Here is a 22,424-nt window from a genome sequence, read left to right as displayed (position 1 = left end):
GTTTTTAAACCTTGATAAGTCCCCAGTCAGGTTTGCTACTCAGTTACACAAAGAGATGTGCTGGCACAAACCAAAAGGATTTTGCAGTGCCCATTTGGTGGAAGGAGAAAAACTGAAGTGGGAAGTGAATGCGACAAAAGGCTGTCATAAACCCACCGCCTCTTTGGGGGAGAAAAATCTTTCTATCAAGGAGACACTGGCCCAAACCCTGCTAACTGTGAGGCTGTCTGCCCTCGCAACGTCACCAGCACCTGCTCCTTCAGTGGCATGCAGAGGACTAGGACCTTAAAGATAATGGGTCAAATCATCACCGGGTGTAAATCACACTGCTTCACCACACTCAATAGCGTTTCCTTGATTAACCCCAGCCCCGCTCCCAGTTCTAACATCTTTGTGGTGTTGCCATAGGAAAAGTTTGTAACATGTAACGATCTTGTGCTTTCATAGCTTATTTCTGTCTTGAGGGAATTTTCTTTTATCACTAGTTATAAGCAGATTGGATTCTTCTCTTGGCGTGTGGAAAGCCTGTGCTTTGGGCTCTGCAATCCACAGAGCTGGAGACACAAGACTTTTTGTTTTCAGCTGGGTATTCCAAAAACCTGGAAGATGGCTGAACGTGTTAAGACACCTTTGATAGGAAGTTACGACCCACCCAAAACCAGAGCAGCCAAACCAAACAAACAAACAGCAGCTTGCTGACGTCTGTCAGACAAAAGCCACCAAGGCAAGCCTGAAGGACAGAAAAGTGATGGCAAGAAGCTTCAGCTGCCCACCTGCTGCTAGCTGGAAGCCTTTGCAAGGGATTGCAACCCCTGAACTCGGGGAACGCATGACTGGAAGCGGGTAGGTTGCCATACTGTTAAGAGTGCCAACCCCTGCTTCCAGTGCTAGCGGCTGCCCCTGGAGTTACAGCCCCGTTTGCTCTCCTCGCTCCAGCTCTGCCGCCAGCCCTGGGGTCCTGCAGCAGGGCAGGGGGTTCACTCTCCAGACCTCCTCTTTTTCTTTACAAGGACCACGTCCAGCTCCACCGACAGCCACAGGATCCTTAGCTCTGGACTCAGAGAGCATTTTCGCATGTGCCTGCACAGATTTAAGATCTATATGCTCTGCGGGGCTGTCACCTTGTTACCTTCCTCCCCTGGCAATTCTGATGTCAGATTTGGGGATTTCTGAGAGCCATGTGTGAAAATCTCCGGGCACTCAGTGAGACAGGGGTTTCATTTAGTTGTATGAAGCAGGAGGATAACAGCAAACGCAACAAAGACAACGGTCCTTCACACGTTCATTCGTAACTAGAACTTTCTTGCCCTGCAAGAAGCACTTGCTTTTATCTGCTGTCCCTTTCCCCACTGTCTTGCAAAGAGGTATTTGCCGTTGTAGGCAGGCCTGGTCTTGACCTACGCACTCCAAGACCTCAAACCACCTCATCTTCAGTCCTTGCTGATATTCCTGTGAGTCAGCTCTGTGCTCTTAGACTTGCATACCACAGGGCTTTCAGCGCCAGTGTCACAAGCAGTAGAAATGCATGGGACTTTGGGGCGGGATTTGCGCATTTGCCAGTGTAGCTGTGGTCCCTTTTGTATCTAAATGACAATGGAAAAAATTAAAAAGCCAGAAAAAGCCTCAAGCTAATGGTGATTTAAAGAAACTCTATAATTAACTGAACTTCTATGAAATAGGAAGGCCTGGAAACCAGAAGTTTAATCTGTCATTCTATCCCACAAAGGCAATTGGGAAGAACTTATGTGGTCTGTTTAATGGTAGCTTCTGACCTAACAGTTTTTATCTCTTAGCAGTAGCTGCCTGGGACTCAGCAAGATGAGCAATTAAAAAACAGTAATTCAAGAAAGCAGGAAAATACGTGGTAAGCCAGGGAGCGTCTTACCTGCCTGTTAAAGTCCAGCCCATTCTGTTCATTGCCTACAATGAAACAAACAGAAAAATACCTCAGCATTAATGACAGTCAACATAGATGTAAACTTTCCAGAGCTTAGAACACACATAACCCAAGAGGTGCTGCTAGCCCAGCTCAGTTTACTGTGAGAGCAATGAGAGGAGGGGGGAGGTGAAGTCAATGTGACAGCAGCAATGGAAGTACCAAGGCAGCTTCTGCAACATTTGGTGGTATCAGCCTTTCCTGAAGTGTAGCAGAAGCGCTTCTGCCTGGGAGACACCTGGCCAAGCAGTGAGGGTAGGGGAAAGCTCACTGTCTGCAAGGGAGATTCCAGCAGAGGTGAGCTGGAGGATGTTGCAAATCTCCAGGGAAATCCAAGACCAAGGCACTGTATGTGAAGCAAGAACTAACTGTGGGAGAGGATAGCAAACAGGTGGCCGTGGCTGTTAACCAGGGATCTTCAGGAACCCATGTGGCACTGAGTAATTATGGGATATCTAAAGGAACAGAGGGTGCCGTGGGGTTGTGCTCAAGAGGCGTCTCCTTGATTCCAAAAGAGATTGGCAGGCACAGGGGGAAAAATCAGACAGGTTTCAGCCTGAAGGTACCGCACAGGCCCTCACTCATTCCCCTTTGATGATAAACATCCCCCCCCCACCCCCCCCCATCACACCTGCCAAATTCATCAAGAACATCACAGAGGAAAGGTTGTACGCTCCACAGATATGAATGCTTTAAGGGATTCCACGAAGCCTCTTTAGTTGCAAAGGCAACCCCAAGAAACCCCTTCCCTTTGCAATCCATTCCCTAAGTCACTCTCTTCCAGTCCAACTGAGTTTGTAATAAACAGTCTTAAATTGTTCACATCCCACTGGCACAAGCCCCCAGGGCCACCTCCTCCTGTTTTTTCCAGTATAACGTTCCCCATAAAGCATAGCCTGTACCCTGTGATCTGATCAAGCTTCAACACATCGTGTTTTTCAGTAGTTCATGTCTCTCTTGCAAAGAGTTGGAAAGCGGTTAAGAGAGGCTGTGCAGGCAGGAGTGCAAATCCAGCTCTCCCATTGACTTGCTTTCTTCATCTGAACAAGCCTCTACCCTACCCTAGCATGCAGTTTTTCAGCTTGCACCGTACACATAATATTCCCAGGTGAATCAGCACGGTTCTTTGAGATCCTCAGGGGGAGCGTGCTTGGTACAATTATTCATAGATGGCAAAATATTTTAGAGTCAACGATAACAATTTCATGGCACCTTGTTCTCTGCTATCTAGAAACAGCTCTGGAGATTTAATCAGCAACGTTAACAGCATTGGCTGCGGAAACTGAGCTGCCTTTGTTGCTCCAGTTAGGCTGAGCTGTAGGTCTTTGCTATGAAACAATACCGGAGCATTTCAGAGCAGAACAAGCTGTTGCCCCCCTGCTCTGAAACCTCCTCTGTCTTCTTACTGTCTGCAACTCCACCAAGATCTGCACCTTCTCCCCCAGCCTGTCTGCATTTCTGCTGTGCTGTAGCCAGCCCTTGCTTCTGTCTTCCTCCTGATCTGCTACTCAAAGGTTTTTCTCTTCCCAATCTCAGGTCTTTACCTTCGTCCGTGTAACTCCCTACTCTATGACAGCCTCCAACTTGCCACGTGCTTCCGTGCTCCAGCGCCTCTCGCTGTAACCATCTGCTCCCTGACCATCTCTCTCCAGCTGCTCCCGCCCGAGGAATTTGTTCATTCATTGCGTTCCAGCTCTACGCCCCAAGAGCCAACAACTGCACATATAACGATGGGAATGCTGATAGCGTTAATAGATGATCGCAATCAGTATCCACACACCTGAGCAGGACTGTGTGAGGATCTTCAAGGCCTGCAGTTTCTACCTTTGAAACCCACGGGGGGGTTTGATGCAATCTAAAGGCAGTAGCTAAAAGGAAGAAAGGCAAGGAGGAGAGGAGGAAATAAAGTTCCCAGTTGCTAAAATAGAACAGGAAGGAAAAGGCAATCTTCTGGTTTCTTGGATACAAGAAGTTTCGCTCACGTTCAGATGCAGCACGTTGATGAGGCAAGATTCAAAGACCTTGAGGGAAATCCCTGGGTGCCAGTGATGATGGCTCTGAGTCACCACCATACACCCCAAAACTTGGAGCTTGAGATGCACAGCTGGAATGGAGTTTCACTCCATATCGCTACCGCCAGGCCCAAGCTCTCCCGCACTTTCTTTCCTCCTCCTCCAAGCTTCCCATCTCTTACTTTTTCCTCCCTTCACAATCAGGTGCAGCTGACAGACTGCTGCCTGCCTTTCCCTCTTCCTCCCCTACCAGGCCAGGCAGAACTTCCCCCAAGCCCTGCCCGCCGCTCTCGCGCGCGTTCCACTGCAGATGGACAGGGCTCTTCAGGAGCACCTCAGCCAGGTACTTTGTGACAGTGGAGCATACTGCAAATATGCACAGAGACTGACACTAACTCGGTTGTAGCTTGGGCGTCTAAGTCTGAGATAGCTGCCCCAGGCTGTCTTGGTAGACAGTGAGGAGAAATAGGCAGCTCCAGAGGCCATTCATCTGACCTATCTTAGACGCCTATCTTAAGCTGAGATGAATGGCCCTCTGGAGATGACTATTTCTCTTTATTGACTACAAAGGGACCCAGGGGCAACTAGTTCAGGCTTAGATGTCCAATAGTGAGATATTTAAAACTGGGCGAGGTTATTTCTACTCCCAGTGGTTATGTAAATGGGAGCTGGATACCCAAATCCCTCCAACGTTTCAGCAGGACCAGCGAGTGTTTGTGCACAGATTTATTTGCAAACAAATCTTGTCGTTTTCTGTTTTGTTAAAAGCTTGTGTTCAAGTAAATTGAAACTATTCCAGCTGCAAGCCGAGGTTCGGGTATGATGGGGATAACAACTCTCCTCTTTCAGGTAAATCAGTAACTTCCCTACAAATACTTTAAAAATAGACTCGGTTTCCTCCCAGTTTCTGTCAATATCAGGACTCACACTGAAGTAGTCATTTCTCTCCTTAAAGGAACGGGCTGTTCAAACAACAAGGATCTGCACTTAAGATTTAATCTTTTCTAGCTCCAGGAGATAAAAAGAAATAAAAGTGTAAGTGGCAGCAGATTCTCGGCTGCTGTAAACTGCCTGAACTCCACTAATACTAATGGAGCTTCACACCAGCCAACAACTTGCCTCTTGCTACACCAGCCAGACACAATGGGATCCAAAGTCTCCAGTGTCTGCTAGATGCAGTCCTCCCCTCCTTAAATTGCACCAAACTGGGGAAGCCCTGGGATTTAAATGGAGAAAGATTGCTTTGAGCCCCTCGCACTGTGGTTCCTGGGAACCACTGCATCAAACCAGCCGTCATTCCCTGCTTTGTGGTTGTTCCGGACAGGGGGGGAAAAGGCAGCGATAAGCTCAGCTGGCTCCCCGCAGCACGCAGATGAGGACTGTGCTGCTCTCCTTGGTTCACCTGGCAGCTGTTTTGCATAGCACTGGCATCAGATCTGGTGCGAGTTTGCCTGGGGAGGTTTCTCTGGGGATGGGAGCAGCAGAACAGTTCCGGACAGCTTCCCCCCACCCGCTGCTGTTCCCCTCGCCTGGAACATGGCATTTGCTCTGGAAACCAAAGGCAAGCGCTCTATCAGAACCAACACAATTCCCACTGGAAGCCGCCGAGCCAGTCCGGCACTTGAGGATAAAATCAACGTAATGGGAGAAGAGTAAAATCAGGATTGCAGTGCGCCTTCATCTTCGCAAGGCAAATACATGCCACAACATGCAGATGTCACCTGTGGGGAGTGACAGCGCGCCCGTGGCTCTTCACCCGACGACAAAAACAGGGCTGCAACCAGAAGGCTAACCTTATCCCCCTTCCCACCCAGCTACACGCTTAATTTGCCTCACAGTTTGATCTCAGCTGCACAGAAGGGACAGGGAATTAGAAGGTGATTTCAATCTTTAACAGGTGTTGGGGAATTCCCACAGGGAATCAGTTTTTTGCCGCGTGCATTTGGGAGGGAAATTCAGAACAGCTGAATGGCGATGGAGGAACAGTGCCAGGCAGACACCAGGCAGGGGATTCAGCTGCCTGGGCTTAGATGTCTAATTTTTAGGTGTCTACTTCTGAGCCAATTGCTCTAGGCTCCCTTTACAGCCACGGAGAGGAAGCAGGCGCTTCCAGAGGGCAAGTCATCTCACCCCCAAGATAGATGGCAGAGAGATGAATCACCTTCTGGAGATACTTATTTTCATCATTGACTGTACAAGGAGCCTGGGGTGAGTAGGTCAGGCTTCAGCCTCCAAGTATTGAATATCTAAAATTAAGATTAATCTCACCTATCCTGAAGATTTTAGCACTCCAGCTGATAAAGCGCAATGCCATCAGAGAGTGACAAAACAGGCCAGATGCAGAGCGCCTTACAATGTGCATTTTCTAGAAGCTGAGAAATTAACTTGTTCACACTAACTGAGACAAGAGTCACATCTCTCACCTCAAACAACAATTGGAGTTAAAAAATTACCCAAGAGCTGGTAAAGAAAAGAGCGGCAACAACTATGGTAACTGCAAACAACACTTGACCTGCATGCTGCACATGAAGCAAAATGCTCACCTGCACTGAGAAGGATGCAGTTCTATTAAGCAAAAAAGATACTCGGCATCAAGCACACTCCTCAGGAGTTTAATTCACTTTGGAGACTCAAGCAAATACCAAGCCATAGCCCTCACGCTAGCGTTCCCAGCAGTCAGACCAGTGGCTTCTCCAGAACTAGCAGGAAAAAACCCAGGTGGTAGGAGCTCGCTTAAATCACCTTCTCTCCATTTTAGTGGCTGCCCCTAATTCCCTCCAGCTGTGTCCAGTAGCACTGGGGAGCAGAAGCTGAAGCTGATCAGGCACCAGCCAGTTCCCTGGAGCCTTAACGTGCCCTTCTGGGATGCTTGCTGCTCCAAGGCTTACCCTAAGGAGCGTTTTTTAAAGGGAGCAGGGGAAAGTGTGAACAGGATGGGGAGTTTTCGAGGCAGCCAGGTAGGGCTGCCGTTTTCATGTTCACCCTGCGCTCTAAAGACACAGACAGACCGCGCCAGGGCATCAGAGCATCTCCATGGGAAAGTTAGGGCTTGTCAGCAGGGAAAGTGAACCTGTGCTGACTCAGGCAGACAGCTACAGACTCCAGGGGAAGCTTTCACTGAAGACTCAAGTGTCTAATTTGGGTGGAAACCCCTGGGTTATAAAAACGCCTTTCCTTTGTCAGCAATGCCTCAAAGAAACCCCATCTTCTAGTCCCGCTGCAGCTCTGAGTGCAGCATACCCTTCGTGTGGGGCAGAAAGCAGGACAGCAAGTGTGGGAGACTCAGGCAGTTTCCAGAAGGAAACCTGAGGGCAGCCGTTGTTCCCACGGAAAACACTTCACCTGCAGGTGCTGGGAGAGGGCAAGTCTCTTCTCTTAGACCAGAGGCAAGAGGCAGATCAGACCAGCTCTTCCTTTGCCCCTCTGATTCAAGTCAAAACAGCCTTTTGTTCCCCTTTCCCCTCCCCGTCCTTTTTTATCCTCTTCCATAATGGGATGTTTAAGAAAAAAAAATAAAATAACCCAACCTCAAACCCTAATCACCTTCATTTGAATTTCAAATACCCCCCTCCTGGCCTCCCCCACGCCCCAACTGACTTGGAGCTGGGAATATGGAAATTTCTCCTGCTTGCCTTAAATGTGGCTGTGCTATGAAAATCATCAGCCTTATGCAAATCCTGAGCAGGCCCAATTGCCATAGCAACCAGCTGTTTCCAGCCCAACTGCTGCTGCTTTCATTTATTCAGGACTTGTCCTGGGGCTGTGCATGGCTGCGGGGGGGAAGAGACAAGAGAAATCCCGGAGGCTTTGAGGAAAGTTTCACCAGGGAGAGCTGGCCTTGGAGAGCAAAGGTGTAGCCAAGGACTAGGCTCAGCGTGGGGCCGGGGAAGGACAAGTTTCCTCAAAAGGCTTTGGCCTGGCCCTCTCTTTCCAGCCCCATCTGCCAAGGTAACAACAAAAGGCAGAAGACAGAAGCTGAGCCCGAGCAGCCCCCCGCGTGCAGCAAGGCGAGCCCCCGCACAGCAGGCAGTGCAGCCGGGGCACCCACCGCTCGTCTTGCACAAGCCATCGCGCTGCTCGGGCTGGCCCCCCTTGCCCCCACACGTGCCTTTTTGCCTGACTTAGAAGCTGACAGAGCTCGGAGCTCCATGCTCTGTCCCAGCCTGAGCCGCCACGTTTACAAGCGACCTGCGGTGGGAGCGCAGTGAGCCCCAGCCTTCCCGGAGCCCAGCGGAGCCCAGCGGAGCCCAGCGCTCCGCTCTGCCCGCAGCTGTGCCCGCTCCTGGGGACAGCAGCACCCACAGCAAAGAGCTTGTGCCCTGGCAAAGGGGTGGGAGAGGAGCCCAGGCCCCTCGCCTCAGGGCTGAGGAACAGAGGGGGCTTAAGCTCGTACAGGGAGTGCGTGGCAGAGGGGCAGACTGGGACAAGGTCTCTGGTTTTCCATCTGCCCTGATATGGATTTGATGCTGATGCCAAGTGCACTGACATAGAAGCCAGGGTGCAGGGAGGAACTTTTGCCTGGGTGGAAGCTTTGGCACCCAGTTTCAGAGCTGCCCTGGCTTTCTCTCCTCCGCTGCCGGGGGACCCTGGGTGTCTCGCGGCAGGAGGCATCTCATGCTGACTTCCTTCCCCAGGCACAAGCTGGATGAAGCCGAGGATGCAGGGGGAGAAGAACGACATTCCCAGGCATGTCTCCTCAACAGGGACACATTTGAACACCACAGGAGCAGATGCGTCGTAGCTCCTTACCACTTTCTTGGGGTTTAAAAGAAAGGGTCTCCTTCAGGGAGAAGATTTCTGCTTTATTCCTTCCTGGTGTGCTCAGATAGCTTACCCAGGCTGTGAGGGTTGGGTAACCCTGCTACTGGGGTCAGAGCCGGCCAAGAGCCCGGCTTTCCAGCCCTGTGTGCCCTCCCCATGGAACCGCGCCCCTCCACCTGGCTGCTGCTCCCCCAGAGCTGGAGTGATGCAGCCGGGCGAAGCTGCCAGGTCAGCCAAGCGCCACTGTCCCAGGAGCAATACCAGCTGCTCCCGAGGCAGCGATTACGCCGTAGGGCTGTCCTATATTGCACCCACACATCCACACCCCAGCTGCTCTCCCCGTGCGCCGGGGTGCCCATCGCACCCCGCCCTGGGCTCTGGCAGGCCGGCCAGTTCCCCATGGTACAGGGTGGGGAGGGAAGATGTTCGGAGCGCCCGCAGCTATTCAGTTACCGATGGTTGTGTTTGAAGAGCTTCCCTATCGCCCTTTTGTTAAAGCTTTGGCTTCCCCCCCATAGCCTCAACAGATGAAATCAAAGGGAAGTAGCTTTGCTTGGTGTAACCTGTTTTGATCAAGCAGATAAACGGGGAACAAGTGTCTGACACAAACAAACAGACAGACAGAGGCAAGTCCCACCTCAGCATTTTGTTGCATCAGATACAGAGGGCTTAGATAAACCACAAGAAGGGGGAGATCTCTGCCTCTCGGCTTGAAGACCAGGGGCGACACTCTGCAGTGCCAAGCCCCCACAGTTCCCATAAAAAAAATCAGCCCAGAACTTGCTGGCATGGCTTTCATCAGTTTAAAAAGATGAAAAGAGCTTACAGCCAAGCATAAAACTCCTGCCTGTCATTACCCCCCATGGAGTCAGTGGGACTGCCGGTGAGCCCAGCTGAGCCCAGCCACGGCTGCCGCACACCAGGCATTAAACCACGCTGGCATCAGGCAGGAGAGGGCAAAGAGGACCCTCTGACTGGAGAGAGGACCCGGACCGGTCCCCAGCCTGGGGCTGACCTGCACAGCTCCTGGGTGATGGGGGGAGGCAGTCTGACCCACAGCCCTTGCCAGAGGCACTCGTGCCTGTTCGCCTCTTGCCCTTCTCACATGTACTGTGATAAAAAAGGCAGAGTAACATACAGGAAGGCTTAAGAGTCACAGGACTGGGCAAGGTAGGTGACGGTCCTTAGAATTTTGGGTGTTTAATTGTAGCTTTTTGTAAAATGGCAACATTTCACTACAACCAGTAGACGTGGCAGGCCCGTGGAATCAAACAAATGTGGGGGGTTGGAGAATATCTTGCTACAAAGCTTTGAAGCATTTTCTATGAAATCAGTGTTGACAAAAAACCCCAACAAAAACCAACAAACAAAAGCTTAGCTTTCTAACCTCCTATGAAAGATGAACAATTTTGACAATTTTCTCAAAAAAAAAAAAACCAACCAAAACCCCACGATTATTTTAAACACTTTCAAAGTAAAACAATGCCCTAAATTACCCCTTTTCCCCCTCTAAGCCTAGAACTGGCGGAGATATGAAAGGATGAGATTATGCTTCTGCTACTGACACTTCCCATCAGATCTTTAGGCATCAATTTTAGATCAAGGGCTTGGTTTACAAAAGCATTTTGGCACCCAACTCCCTCCAGTTTTTTTGTTTGTGTTTGTTTTTTTTTTTTAAAAAAAAAAACACAACTCTTTTTGGAGTCTGTTTGCATCTTTTGGTGATGAAAGGCCTTTGTAAATATGGACCTAGAAGGATTTTCGTTCTTTATAAGCTGTAATATTGTCAGTTTGGTAACTGCCCTCTCCTTTGGGGGTAATAAGATTCCTGGGGAGCTGTGTGGATTGGTCCAAATCATTAGGAAATGGGTCTTCAATTAATGAGTCATTGGAAAACAGATTTTCCCACATGAAGCTAGTAAACAAAACACTAAACTATTAGGTGTTGCAGTAAATATTCCTCTAACTATGTGTATAAGGGAAAATAAAAACTTCCAGGGAGTTTCAGTACAAAGAGCTTTGTTGTTTATAAAAACAGAATGGTCGGAAAGAGGAGGGGGGAAGCCAACAAAGATGTATAGAGGTTTTAGGTAAAGCATTGAGGCAGACCCTCCGTGGGCTTGGCTAGACGTGACTGCCCGTGGGGCTGATGTGCCAGCTTACGCCACCTGAAGTACAATATACACCCCTGAGCAATAGTGTGTGGGGCTGCCCTGGCCACCCTCCTCTCTGAGAGTCCTGCAGGGGACCGGTCACCCCGCAGGAGGGGTTGTGGCTGTTTGCTAGAGAGTCCCACAAGAAGCATCCAACTCTCTGCAGCGTCTCTCATCACAGCTAAGCCTGATGTGGTGATCTCTGACGATCCTGAAAGGATCAACCAGTCACGGGGGATGCATTAGAAGAAAGAATAATTTGAACAGGTTCCTTGTATCAGTCCGCAGGGAAGTGTCACTCTTTTGCAAATGAAGGAGATTTGCTTGTTCTGATTTCCCTGCTTGATTTGAAGGCTCCTAGAGCAGAGCTAGTGCTGCTGCAAACATTTTTGTTATTTTAAAACAAATTGACTTCACTTCTCTGCTTTCTTTTCTCAATTACCACTAGAAAGAGGTGCTACAGCTAACACTAATGCCTGTCTGGGCAGCTTAAGCTGAAAAACATATTTTACCCGATCAGCTGTGGTGCCAGCTTCTCGCCTGTTTAACACTATTAACTACAGCAGCAGCAGCCAACGTCTCCCACTACATGTAGTACCAGCCAATACCAAACCCAAATACCAGCTCTCAATACACCTTCCCTAATCTTGATTCAACTATGTTATCCATCAACTCTGCGTGCCAAGATGCATAAAAACATCTCAGGAGCCTCTGGCTGCCAATTTAAGGCCCTGTGACAGCCACCAGGGTTTTCTGAAAGAGCTTAGGATGTTGGGGACATGCCTGTTGCGAGGCGGATGGGGAACATTTATCTCAAAAAACAACTTGGGGTCATCTGAAAGCCCTGAGCAGAAGCTGACCTGACCAAAGTCATTCAGAGTTCATGGATGTGAATAGATCCAGATTTTATCTCTACCTTAGATTATGTCAAATAACCCAGTTTAATTGCTATGAGCACAGAGGAGCTCTAGTCCTCAGTGCAAGGTGTAAAAAAAGTGGTAGCTTTAGTCCCATTAAAACATGCCTAGAGTTCTCTGGCTTTACCAAGATCTCATTTTTTCTAAAGTTATCTCAAATGACAGAAGTAAAAAAGAAACAGTGAAATCATTCTGTGTAAAGTTTTAATCTCCTGTCACACACACCCCACCCCAAGCTCAGGGGCTCTTCATTACTCAAGGAACAATGAGCCTTCTACATTCTTTCTGCCGGTTTTGGTTTTAAAAGGTGTTTATTTCTAAGTCTACAGGTGAGCCTCACAGTTTCTAATGATCTTAATTTGTCGTACCTAGTGGATGCTAAAATATTTCTTATTATTATTTAGCTGTTTCTTGCCTGAAAGGGAATCTGACCATGAGCTTTTGTGAAATTACAGACTTGAGGGCTTGCATTCACAGCACGTTGCAGGCAGTAGCGGTCAGAAGCGATGCCAGAAAATACAAAACTGATTTTTCTGGTGTATATCACACCTTGTGGCAGTCCAGAAGTTGGTAAGTAACCTGGCAGAAATCAGTGTGAACACCAACACTATGATCTTCAGAGGATCACCCTGTTCTTCAGCTTCCCCTATTCAGGGATAGCTGGGGCTTCTAGCCATGGAGCAGTGAGAGTCGGAGCAGCCGTCAGGTGGGAGTAGTGGAGATGAGAAACCCAATCGTGCTTCAAGATGAAGAGCGATATATTTTTGCTGGAATTATCTAGCTGGATTTGATTATCCCTGAAGCCCCTTCCATTTTTCTACATATACGTGGCCAAAAACAACTTAGTCCCCAGGGAGTTTTGTCTAAGGAAACATTCCCGACACGAACCTTGTTTAAAATGAAGAGCTGTTTGTGCTAAACTGAGCAGACCAAGACCGTTTCAGTGGCATTATTCCTTTGGCAAGACGTGAGCATATTCCCATGCTAAACCCGCAGAGGACATTACTGAGACACACATGGGTTCACTGCCCTTCCAGAAGGACCTTGCATGCTGGTCAAGATACCAATGCAATCCTAGCCCCGAGCACATTCTTGATCAACTCTCAGCCTGGTTGGAAGAGCGCAAGGTAGCAGCAACAGGAGTCGAGCAAGGCATGGACAGAAACTTCCAGCACCTGTGCCCCCCCTTTTCTTTTCCTTCCCTTCCCTCCTCAGGCTCCCTCACCTTGCCCCCCACATCCCGGACCCTCCTTACCTGGCTCCACCTGGTCAGGTTCATGCCGAGTATCTGTGGAATCTGCCGCATCACCGCTCATCTTGATCTCTGGAAAAGGAGGCACAACTGATTTTAATAACAGGTCACAGTCCCAGGCAACAGGCACATGTGGCTGCCACTAAACAGCACAAATGAATGTGTAATTATAATAAACCATCAGACTTTCAAATTTCTGATTCCTCAACATACAGTCACTAGAATATTCATCAGCTCCGAGGATGCACTTTCCCTCCTGTTGCTCTTTGCATCCCCCTCGTTCCTTCCCCCCCTCCCCAATTTGCTGCTGTGTTCCCACTTTTCGCATGCTCCTCTCCTGTGCTGAGGATGAGGGGTTGTCTAAGCACTGGGAGCCCTCCTTGCCTCTGGTGAGGCTCCCAGTTTGACACCGTCCTCCATCACACCTGTAGAGGCAGGGGGTCCCTCCCAGCTTTTCCCTCCTCTCCCACACCCTCTGTGCCTTGGGACGGCTCAGCCGGGCCAGTGCTTGGTGCCCTACCTACGGCGAGGACCAGCAGAGCAAGGTGCTCTCAGAGAGGGACATGAAGTCTCCCTTCTCCTCTCTCCCCCTTGCAAACTGAGCTGATTTCTCTCCTGAAGTCTGATCCCTGCTTGCAGACCCTGCTTTCTCCCACATGCATGTGCTTGCACCCCTGGCAAACCACGAAGAAGCTGCCTGGCTCCAAAGCACTGTCCCCAGCCCAGGAGCAAAAGGAGTGCTTTGCCATCAAGCTCTGGCATATTTCCCCCCATCCTTATCAATGCCAATAAATTCATCATTTACCCTTGAAGTGATGGCTGCCACCACACCCGGGGCCACTTTCTCCTTCGGGGACAGCTGAAAGACAAGGTGGGAATAGTCAACTTTACACTGGATTGCTCATCTCCTCCTTAAAAGAGGCAAAGTACACACCAGTGAAAGAAGGAAGAATATCTATTCAAATTCAGATGGACACCCCCTCCTCTTCTACCCTTTCCATGGGAATTTTAACTCTTTCCAGGCTAGTTGGGGGGGGGGGGAAAAAGATAATTTTTTTTATAAAGAACCGACGGATTTGCATGTGCTTCCTGCAGCGAATCCCGGCCACAGGAGTCACCCCATTTGCATCGGGCAACAACACCACTGTGGAAGCAGGGCCAGTGTTTGCTGTGGTTTTGCTGGGGTAGAAGAGACAGGTGGAAGCCTTCTTAAAAGCATCATGCAAACCTTTTCCTCTTTCCTGTGTATGCCTTGCGTTATTTCCAAACGGCCAAGAGGGTGAGAAGAACCCTATATACCCATTTCCCTCTATTACTCACACTAAAACAGGCAGGCCTTTTTGTTTGTTTGTTCAGGTTTTCTTTTCCCCTATTCAAACTTCCAGTATGCAAATGGAAGGTTATCTGCTTTTGGGGCAAAACTGAACAGCTTTGTTCAGGTTGAAGTTTGAAACTTTTTCATCAACAAATGAATAAAGGAAGAAAATAAGTCAAGATTTTATACCAGAGGCAGAGTGAAGAAACCTTCACATACTTCAGAAACTGCTTTTCCTTAAATTGTATTAAGGACTGAGGGGGGGAAAGGAGAGAGAAAAGAGTTGTGGGAATTTTTTTCCCCCCCTTCAAATAAATCCTCTGTAATTAAGACATGAACATTTAGTGGGGCTTCTAAGCATTTCTACTGCAGGAAGAGTAATTATCATCAGCTATAAACATCTTCTTGTCTTGTAACACTGCCAAGGGACCCTAACTTAGGCAATCTACAAAGCATAAAGTTTTGTTTGCTGCCAAAAAACATCTTAAAAAAAAAAAAAGGAAAGCCAAGTTCTCATAAAATAGAGCAAGAAAAATCTTAATCCATGCAGAAGTTCAGTGCTTGCTTTACTGAGAAAGTCTGCAAGTTTGCAAAAAAGCCCAAACAGGTTTCATCATGAGCACACAAATAATGAATGAATGCACGTTACTGAAAAAAATTTATCTAATCCCCAAGACCAAGGAGCCCCTTATGAGCACAGAGCAAAAGACAGAGCATTTCAGACAGAGCTGAGAGGAAGGCACAAAAGCAAACCCTAAGGAATTCCCCCCTCTCACAGGAGCAAACCTGCAGCCCCTCTGCCATTTGTAACCTGGGGTGGGTGGGGAGGAGAGGAGGGATTGCAGCTGCAACCTGATTACATATCACATGCCACCTATCACTTAAACTCCCTCCTCCTGGAGTCAGGAGATAACAAGATACCCTGTGATTCTCTCACGTGTAGAGCAGAATTGTATTTTCACAAAAAATCAAATTCCCATTATAGACATACACAAACTATTACAGTTTAAAAATCTGAAGTGAGGGGGAAGAAAAAGAGAACCCTTTTGATCAAGGCCCACCGATCTGAGTGGTTTGGGGCTGACCAGCTTATTTATACCTATGGACACCAGTGTAGCGCCAGCCATCCTCCAAGGGATCCTCAAGAACAGGGAGCAGACGTACAGAGGAATTGCTTTCTAATGTGATGTAAGTGTAACCAAGTTAAAGGCAACACCTTGTTATGGCCGCTCAGGAGGCTGCCACTGTAAAGCAGGACAGTGATGCGTCTGGATTTGACTCCCGCTCCATCTGAAAAAACACCTCAAGACAAGGCAGGCTGTGAGACTGAGTCCAGCTAAATGCCGGCTTCTTCCATACGGCTTTGCCATGTTGGCAATACACGGAGAATAAGCAGGCTAGTAAAAAAATCTCTGGGAAAAATAATGCAACTTAGGACTGCCTAACTCCTAACCACAGACCCATTAGGAGCCGCCACTGTGGCCTGGGCCATATTAAAAATGTGCTGCTGTACCTCAGCTCGCAAACATACCTGGGGTAGGGGCAGTCTGGTTTGTTTGCCCAGACCAAAGAAACTATACCAGTGCAGACACTTCTCTGGGGATATATCTGCATCTCTATTTTTGCTGAAACAAATGGTGTCAGCAAATAAAGCTTTCCCAAGCCCTTATAGTTGTTCAGACATGGGCACTAGGGTAAACCAACCTGATGACTTTCAAAGGAAAAAGGAAAGCTGGTGGTGGTGGTGGGGAAACCCAGCTTGGCTGAGACCATTACCCAGAGCCTATTGAATTTTCTGTGCTTTAGGTGTCCAGACCCTCCAGAGGCTGCAGGCAGGTGACCTGTCCCAATGCCTGGGGAGGAGGAGGAGGTGGCCCAGCCAGGGAAGGTGCTGCTGCAGGGAAACCCTCCCGGCAGGGATGCGAGGCCGGAGCAGCCCACCCTCACCTTGCACACTGCGTCTTCCCTGCATGGGCAGAGCAGAAGCAGCTCTGCAAGCAGCTCACGGCAAGGCCTTGCTGTGCAGGGACCCCAGGACTGAACTTGCTGAAGTGCCTTTGCCCAAGGAGGAAAGCGCCCTCCCACCAGCACTGAGCTCCCGCACGCGAGAGCGGTTGGGCCCAGGCTGGTCTCCCTCCCTGCGAAAAGACGGCTTAAACCCTAGGCTCTCCTGGCAGATGGCAGGGTGGGATGATATGGGAGAATGGAAGTTCAGTACGCACCCAGCTCTGCGCAGCTGCCGGCCAAATCCACCCTGGGAGTGATGCCACTGGCTTTGACAGAGGGCACCGTATCGATTTTGGGAATCTTCTCATGAAGAAAGAGTCGCCCACAAGCAAAGCAGATGGGTGGATAGGAGCCTGCGGGGGATGCGTCCCCGAGAGACACCACACACAAGCACACCCATTGCAGGTGCTCAGACTAGTCAGGCTCACACGCCGAGCCAAGACCATGAGCCTCACACCTCCCGCAGCCTCTCCTTGTGGCTGGCCGGCGGCACCAGGGGCTCCCCCGCTGCCCCTCCCGGTGGCTGGCCAGGGAACCAGCCTGCTCAGCGGGGACCGGCCGGCCCGGAGGGGCTGCTGCCACCCCAGAGCCATGGGGAGAGCAACACCAGGGAGCAGAGGCTTTGGCCGCCTCTGACAGCCCGCTGCAGGCTGACACTGCGTTAGGTGACGGCACTGCCGCAGCACCTGGCTTGCCCTGCAGGCCTGTCTGTGAGCCCACAGGCCAGCAGGGCCTGGTGAGGGGCTACAGGCACTGACCACGGAGCCCAAGGTCTCCCCTGCACAGCGGGACCACCCAGCACCCGTGCTTCACTGCAGCGTGCCAGGAGGGGCGCAGAGGGACCGAGCCTGGGACAGAGCGATGGCCATACCCACCCCCCTCCCCTCCACACCTGGGGACAGCGAGCAGGGGTCCTGCTGCACAAAGCACCAGCAGGGCAGGTGGTCCCGTACCCCCAGCATCCTGCTGCCTGCCCCTGCCGCAGGAGGGGCTGTCAGGATCTGGCCTTCGCTGCTGCCGCCACTCTGCCCCTGCCCCAGCGGCACCCGCAGCTCCGGTGTGCCCGGGGCACCGTCCCTCCCCTCAAGCACAGGGGCTTTTGCTGAGGGCAGAAGCTAAACTCACTCTGTCGGGGCGAGCCAGAGCTCAGCACGGCTCCAAGGGATTTGGCAGTGATTGCTCTGGTTCCCCAGCGAATTGCAAAGAGGTCTTCTCAGCAAAGATGTGGGACTACCTAAGCTGTACTTCTGGATCAGACCCCCTGGAAGGAGTCTGTCTCTTTCAGAGTGTCCCTGTTCATTCATTCCTCACTCAACTCAGCCTCCTACAGCTCCCTCCTCATTCATTTTTCCCTCCTTTTCCCTCTTTGTCATTAACTTTTCTCCTTCCAACCCACGTTCCATCTCGCTCTCACTCTCTCACACATGCACTCCCCTCTGCCTTGCTGCATCTCTGTGAATTTATCCCCTCTCACTCCTCCCAGCTTTATCCCAATGACCGGACCCCCAGGTCAGGCACTAAAAGGTCATTTTCCAGGTTCCCGAGACACTTCTGCGCTCTGCTCCCCCACCCACGTTAGGGCTGGCAGCGTGAGCGGTGCACCCACATTGTGGGCATGGCTTGGCAGCCCCCTGAACAGGATCAGGGCAGCATCCATCCCCGGGTAGGAGTGTGGGCACTGAACCATGCGCTCCAGCGGGAGAAAAGAGGAGGGAAAGGAGGGAGGAAAGGTCACAGGAATCGGAGCAATCCTGTTTCCTGCCCAAGTCCACGGTCTCGGCTACACGGTGAGCTCCAGCCCGATCCTTCCTCAAGTGCTCTTTACCTGCGTGCACAGACTCCAGGTTCACCATCCTGCTGGTGGAGGGAAATCCGCGGTGCGCCCAGCCTCCTGCCGTCAGCCCCAGGTTGCCAGGGGCTGCCAGTTTGCCCTCCCTCCTCTGCCACCCGCTGCCTCTCAAACCAGGCGTGGGTCCGCTCCCGAAGGGACCTAGAGCTCCATTGCCTGTTGCCATGCAGGGCCAGGTGAGCATGCGGCGCCGCGCCACGCCTCGCCCCACCTCCGGCTCCCTTGGGTGCCCTGACACCCAGCAGCCTGGCGCCCGGCCCATGCAAAAGCACCATTTGCATATTAGTAACTCGGGAATGGATGAGTCCCTGCAGCGCTACCAGGGCGTGGGGTGGGGTGGGAAGGAGGGAGGAAGGAAGGCAGTTTGCCCGCCTTCACCCGCACAGATACACCCCACAGCACCTGCCTGCTGGGTTGTGAGCGGGGGGCTTTGCGGGGGCTCCGCCGTCAGCCCCAGTCTGAGTTGTCCCCTTGTGGACAGGCTTTTGGCTCTGCCCCTTCCAACGTGCAGGTAAGAGAGGCTGAGGCATGGAGCCAAACTGGGCAGCGGCTGCCAGCACCCAGAGGGGAAGGCACCTGGAACAGCCCCCCTGGTCGGCAGCCCCTTCACTTAAATCCTGGGGTCTCTGCAGCGTGAGCCACGAGAGCAGCCTGTGCGGCTGAGTCTCTGCAACCCGTAGGTCTGGGTCTGGGCTGAACCTTAACGACGCCGTGTGAAACAAACCAGCACAGAAAGGAAAGTTAAGAGCAGAAGGATAACCCGGCCTGGCTAAAGACACAGGGCAGGGTTAGGATCAGCACACGGAGTCTCCCCTTTCCTGACCCGTACTCTGTGGTACATCAGCCCCCCAAGAAGAGGAGAGAAGTGGCAGACAGCCTCCTCCTCCTCCTCCTCCTCCATGTTGTTTAAAGCTGCAGTATTTAGCCGAATTCCAGGGAAGCCAGGGAAAAAAATCCCCTAATGTTGGCTTCTTCTGCAGAAAGCTGCCAGAGGCCAGATCCTCAGCCTACGCTCTGTGCTGCGACAGGCACCAACAGCCACCCCGATGGACCCAGGCACTGCAGTTGCCCCCGTCCCTGCTGTTCACTGCCTTGATGACCCCTACCACAGCCGGGGGTAGCAGGACGCCTGTGTTAAACGCCTGAGCTCCAGCACTGCTCAGCCCCCTCCTGAAAGCGTTAACACGCTCAGTTGGCAGCTGCCAGGTACAAGCTATCACACATTCATCTCTCCCTGCCTAATTCACGTTCCAGGGCTCTTGGCTTTCCCACATACTGCTCTCCCTCCCTGGAAAGACAGGTTTCTGTGAAGAGATGGGTGGGCGGGCGAGCAGGCTCCCCAGCCTTCCCTCCAACCCAGCCTGACGACGTTATGGGGCTGGAGCGCCTGCCCTCGGCTCGCGGTCAGGGAGGGCATCCTCAGCAGAGGGCATAGCGCTGGGAGGAAAGGGCGACGTGTCAAAGAAAGCTCTAACAAGGAAAAAGTGGAGGAAAGTGAGAGGGAGAGGTGGAAGGGGGTAAGCAGGAAGAGGGGAAGTTCCCGGGTCAGACTAACATTTGCAGGACAGGGCGCGAGGGGACATCCCGGCAGGCTGGCTCAGTGCTCCAGGAAGCAGAGAGGTGACACGAGGTAGTTTGCGCAGGCAGCTTGTTCCGAGCTGCTGGAGGGGCTGGACTCCTGCCACCGAGCTGAGCCTGTGTCAGCGGAACCACAGCCATTCAGGCCCTGATCCTCGGGCTGTTCCTGGCCAGCTGCTGCTAGCGTTTTCAGCATGACCCCCATGTCTGGGTTTTCCCCATCTTGAAGATTGACGCGATCAGGTGTCTCCACTGCGTCAAACATGGATTTGCTGGTGGCTCCCAGCCAGCTTGAAGGGCCTCTGGGGCACAGAAGAAAGGCCCTGGAAAGGCTGGGGACCACGAGAGCTCTCCTTCCCCACCACATCAGAGACCCTTTTGTACACCAAGCAGGAAGTTCACTTGACACCCATCTTTTCTCTTCTGCTGCCCAGTGCTTTTCTCTTGCTCCAGAGGGGAGCAGCCTGTCCTGGAGCCCCAGGCAGGCAGGTCCTCCCCAGCAAGTCTTCCAGGTGGGCAGGAATCCCGAACATCCCCCGGCCAGGGATGCTGTCCCAGCCCTGGGCAGGGCCACAGTGCCCTCTCTCCTGGCCCCGTGGGTGCTGCCCAGAACAGCCAGCAATCCTCCAGCCACCAGTCTGGCCCTGCAGCTGGTGACATCTGCTTTTTCTGACTTATTTTGTGATCAATGAAACAGCAGGAAAAAACCAACCAACATTTAGGTGCTTTTCTCCCCAAACGGCTGTGGGAGCACAGCCCTTCACCTGGGTACCCTTGGCTTCACTGATCACAGTGACAACACAGGCAAAAGAGAATACACTCTCCTGATCATGCTACCCAAGACACCTCTGCTACCCACAGAGAGAAGTAGTAGGGGTCAGATTGCAGCAGCATCACTCCTTTCTGTTCTGGAAATAAGACCACCTTCTCCAGGCAAAGGCAGATTTGCTTTAACACTGCCCTGAGATGATCACACCTAGATGCCAGCAGATGCGCTGGTTGGTTTGGTTTTTTTCCATGGCCATCAACAAATGATCAGTCCGCTCTCATCCTCACTGTACGCATGTGTTCCCCCACTCCTGCTGCCAGCGTTTATTCCCTTCTTGGAGGAAGATAAGCTCCGCAGATAGTGCTTGATTTATGGAGTATGGCCTTTGGACAGGCTGAAAGCACAAACTGCAGAAAGATGTTACAAAATCCCCACTGCTTTTTCCTAGCAGCAAGGATTTATACCAGCACTCCTGGCCAACTGCGCCTTCCCTCCGTGCCAAGAAGGTCTCCTGCCTCCACCTGCAGCAGCTGCTTTTTCAGGGTGTTATTTGAGTGCATCAACAAGGATTTTTCTTTGGAAAGGCAAATGCACCGCAGTGCAGTTCTAGTGAGGCTCGGCGGGACAGCGCGACCTTGCAGGGGCCGAGCTGCAGCGCTGTCATCGGGGTGGCGGTGGCGGGAGGGTCCGTGCAGTGCGGGCAGCGCGGGCAGCGGGGGCAGCGGGGGCAGCGGGGGCAGCGGGGGCAGTGGGGGCAGCGCGGGCAGCGGGGGCAGTGGGGGCAGCGCGGGCAGCGGGGGCAGCGGGGGCAGCGGGGGCAGTTGGGGCAGCGGGGGCAGCGGGGGCAGCGGGGGCAGTGGGGGCAGCGCGGGCAGCGGGGGCAGCGCGGGCAGCGGGGGCAGCGGGGGCAGTTGGGGCAGCGGGGGCAGCGGGGGCAGCGGGGGCAGCGCGGGCAGCGGGGGCAGCGGGGGCAGCGGGGGCAGCGGGGGCAGCGGGGGCAGCGCGGGCAGCGGGGGCAGCGGGGGCAGCGGGGGCAGCGCGGGCAGTGCGGGCAGCGCGGGCAGCGGGGGCAGCCCGTGGCCCCGCCGCGCAGAGCCGCGCTCCGCCAGCACCCACTGGTGGAGGCCGGGCAACCTGCACCGCAAAGCGGCACCGCCGGGCTTCAGCCCCCGGGCAGGGCTCCCGGCAGGCGGCATTCCCTTCGAGAAAGCCGAGACACCCCTCCCGCCCACGGCTGGGGGCTGCAGCGCGCCGGGGAGACGTGCCCACCTCCCCCACCTCCCCCCGGAGACCCCCCCGGAGCCCACGCAAACCCAGCACCGCTCCGGGGCCCAGCGCAGCGGGTGCTTCGCGTTCGCGTTTCGTGCCCTTCCCTGACCTGCTGCTGCCAGCGGCCCCCGGCCCAGCACGGGCCCAGCCCCCCAAACGCAGGGCCGGCCCGGGGAGGGCTCCTCGCCACCCCGCAGAGCCGAGGCGATGGCTCGGTGGTGCTGAGCTCCATGCTGCTTCCCAGAGCTGGCCTGGGACACCTCAGCTCGGTGCTGCCAGAGGAACCGGGGAAGGGCTGAAACGTCTCTGTGATCCCGGCACCCCAGAGCCTCGACGCTACAAAACATGGATCTTGACGCTCACCGGGATGGGACCCACCGCTCCCAGAGCGAGCTCACATCCCCCCCTCCCAGCACCCCTGCGCAGGAGGCAGCAGCGGGTACGGGCTACGCAGGGCTCCCAGCAGGATGGAGCCCCCCTCTGCCCACCTCACCCCACAGCTGGATTTATCCCCGGCAAGCACGGAAAGAGGCAGCGGAGAACCCACCCCTGCAAACGCTGACCACGTAAGCCAAAATGAAGCAATTTCAGGTTCCCCAGAAACCC

At 52.7% G+C, this 22,424-nt stretch overlaps 1 protein-coding gene across 1 annotated transcript in view; it reads right to left on the bottom strand.

Annotated features, from left to right (window-relative positions):
* The window catches only part of POU2F3 (POU class 2 homeobox 3), a 42,487-nt gene extending 24,101 nt beyond the window's left edge, over positions 1–18,386 (bottom strand). The window contains exons 1-4 of the mRNA XM_056322772.1: positions 18,179–18,386; positions 13,837–13,890; positions 13,035–13,103; positions 1,886–1,920 (exon numbers count right to left, since the gene is read on the bottom strand). Coding sequence (XP_056178747.1) covers positions 1,886–1,920; positions 13,035–13,103; positions 13,837–13,890; positions 18,179–18,386 — 366 coding nt within the window. The remainder of the gene's footprint in view (positions 1–1,885; positions 1,921–13,034; positions 13,104–13,836; positions 13,891–18,178) is intronic.
* Positions 18,387–22,424: the final 4,038 nt, after the last annotated feature.

The sequence above is a fragment of the Falco biarmicus genome, chromosome 20, assembly GCF_023638135.1.
Source record: "Falco biarmicus isolate bFalBia1 chromosome 20, bFalBia1.pri, whole genome shotgun sequence".
NCBI classification, from domain to species: domain Eukaryota; kingdom Metazoa; phylum Chordata; class Aves; order Falconiformes; family Falconidae; genus Falco; species Falco biarmicus.
The sequence above is the reverse complement of the archived record's forward strand: the minus strand, read 5'-3'. Positions and strand labels throughout refer to the sequence as shown.